Source organism: Aplysia californica, unplaced genomic scaffold (assembly GCF_000002075.1).
Source record: "Aplysia californica isolate F4 #8 unplaced genomic scaffold, AplCal3.0 scaffold00417, whole genome shotgun sequence".
NCBI lineage: Eukaryota > Metazoa > Mollusca > Gastropoda > Aplysiida > Aplysiidae > Aplysia > Aplysia californica.
In genome coordinates, this window is record NW_004797687.1 from 718,211 (window position 1) to 719,681 (window position 1,471).

At 50.9% G+C, this 1,471-nt stretch overlaps 1 protein-coding gene across 1 annotated transcript in view; it reads left to right on the forward strand.

The window, feature by feature from the left end:
* The window catches only part of LOC101854035 (hornerin), a 6,180-nt gene extending 5,290 nt beyond the window's left edge, over positions 1–890 (forward strand). Inside the window, exons 4-5 of the mRNA XM_005104389.2 lie at positions 4–661; positions 811–890. Of these exons, the coding sequence (XP_005104446.2) occupies positions 4–661; positions 811–890 (738 nt within the window). The remainder of the gene's footprint in view (positions 1–3; positions 662–810) is intronic.
* Positions 891–1,471: the final 581 nt, after the last annotated feature.

Sequence of the window (1,471 nt, forward strand, 5' to 3'; positions counted from 1 at the left end):
CAGCAGCAAATGTGGCCACAGGTTGAACAACAGTTCGCCGAGAAGACGACGACCAAGTTTTCACCTCGCAGAAGTCTGTCCAGCCCAGCCCCTGACATCACTCGTGACGCGAGCATGATGTCAGTCAACACAAACGGAGGACGTCAGCCCGCTTCGCCCACTGCGAATCATCAGCCAATGACAGGCCAGGGAGTGGCAGGATCCGCCAAGGCGGCGCGGAGTGAAGGTAGAAATAATACAAAGGCTCCGCCCACAACGAATCATCAAACAATGGCAGCTCAAACTATCCGGAGTGGGCATGGCGATGGCAGAAATATGCAGGCTCCGCCCACAGCGAATCAACCAGTGGCAGCTCAGGCTGTCGGGACGAGGCGGGGCGATGGCAGAAATATGCAGGCTCCGCCCACAGCGAATCATCAACCAATGGCAGCTGAGACTATCGGGAGTGGGCGGGGCGAGGATGAGGTGGTCATTCAGCGCCACCTGACGGCGGAGGAGATAGAGGAGTGCCTGGGAAACGTGGTGCCTTCCCGCCGTCCGACGCATGACGTCACTGCCGAGCCGCGCTGTGAGTGGACAATCGTAGCAGACGAGACGCGGGACGACATGCCAGATGTTGGCGGGAAAAATCGCAGGTTCTGGAGAAATCAGGCGGAGGGGGGTAACGGGGGAGTGTCGGGAGGAGAAGGGGGGGTGAATTACGGATTTGAGAGGGGAGAGGGAGAGGAATCAGGAGGAGAGGGGGAGGGGAAGGAGGGGCAGGAGGAGGTAGATGACTCAATTCCACCCTACGTGCCCATTCGTCGCCAGAGGATCCAGTTCGAATCCCAGGAGGCGGTGGATGGGGAAGGACTGCAACACGGGCAGGAGGCGAGAACAACATGGGGTGAGTTTTGTGTGTGTGTGTGGAGGGGGGGTGTGGGTGTGGGTGTGTATGTGTAAATAAATAAATACATTATCCATCCATCCACTCATTAACAAATCAATTAATCAATCAATCAATCAATCAAATTATTATTTAGATTACTATATACCAAACAGCCAAACAGCCAACCAAGCTACCTCAATAATCAAACAAATAAATGCAAAAACATGCAAAGAAACAAACAAACAAACAAACAAACAAGCAAACAAAACAACAATCAAACAGACCAGCACTCCCCTCTCCACTGACAAACAGTTTAGTATTACTAATTGTTTAAAGGCACTTACAACACAATAAGGTCACATAAGTGCTGAAGATTAGAGGAGTCAAAAGAGAGTAACAAACATAAAAAAGAAAGAAGAGAGATAAGGACGATAATTGTTTGATAGGAAAGATGGAGCAAACCACACCAGAGTACCCGCCAACTACCCTACTGACAAACAAACAAACACACAAACACCCAAACGCGCCAACACTCCCCCGTCCACTGACAAGAAACAAACACACAAACAAACCAACAAACCAACACACAAACATTCCCCCCCC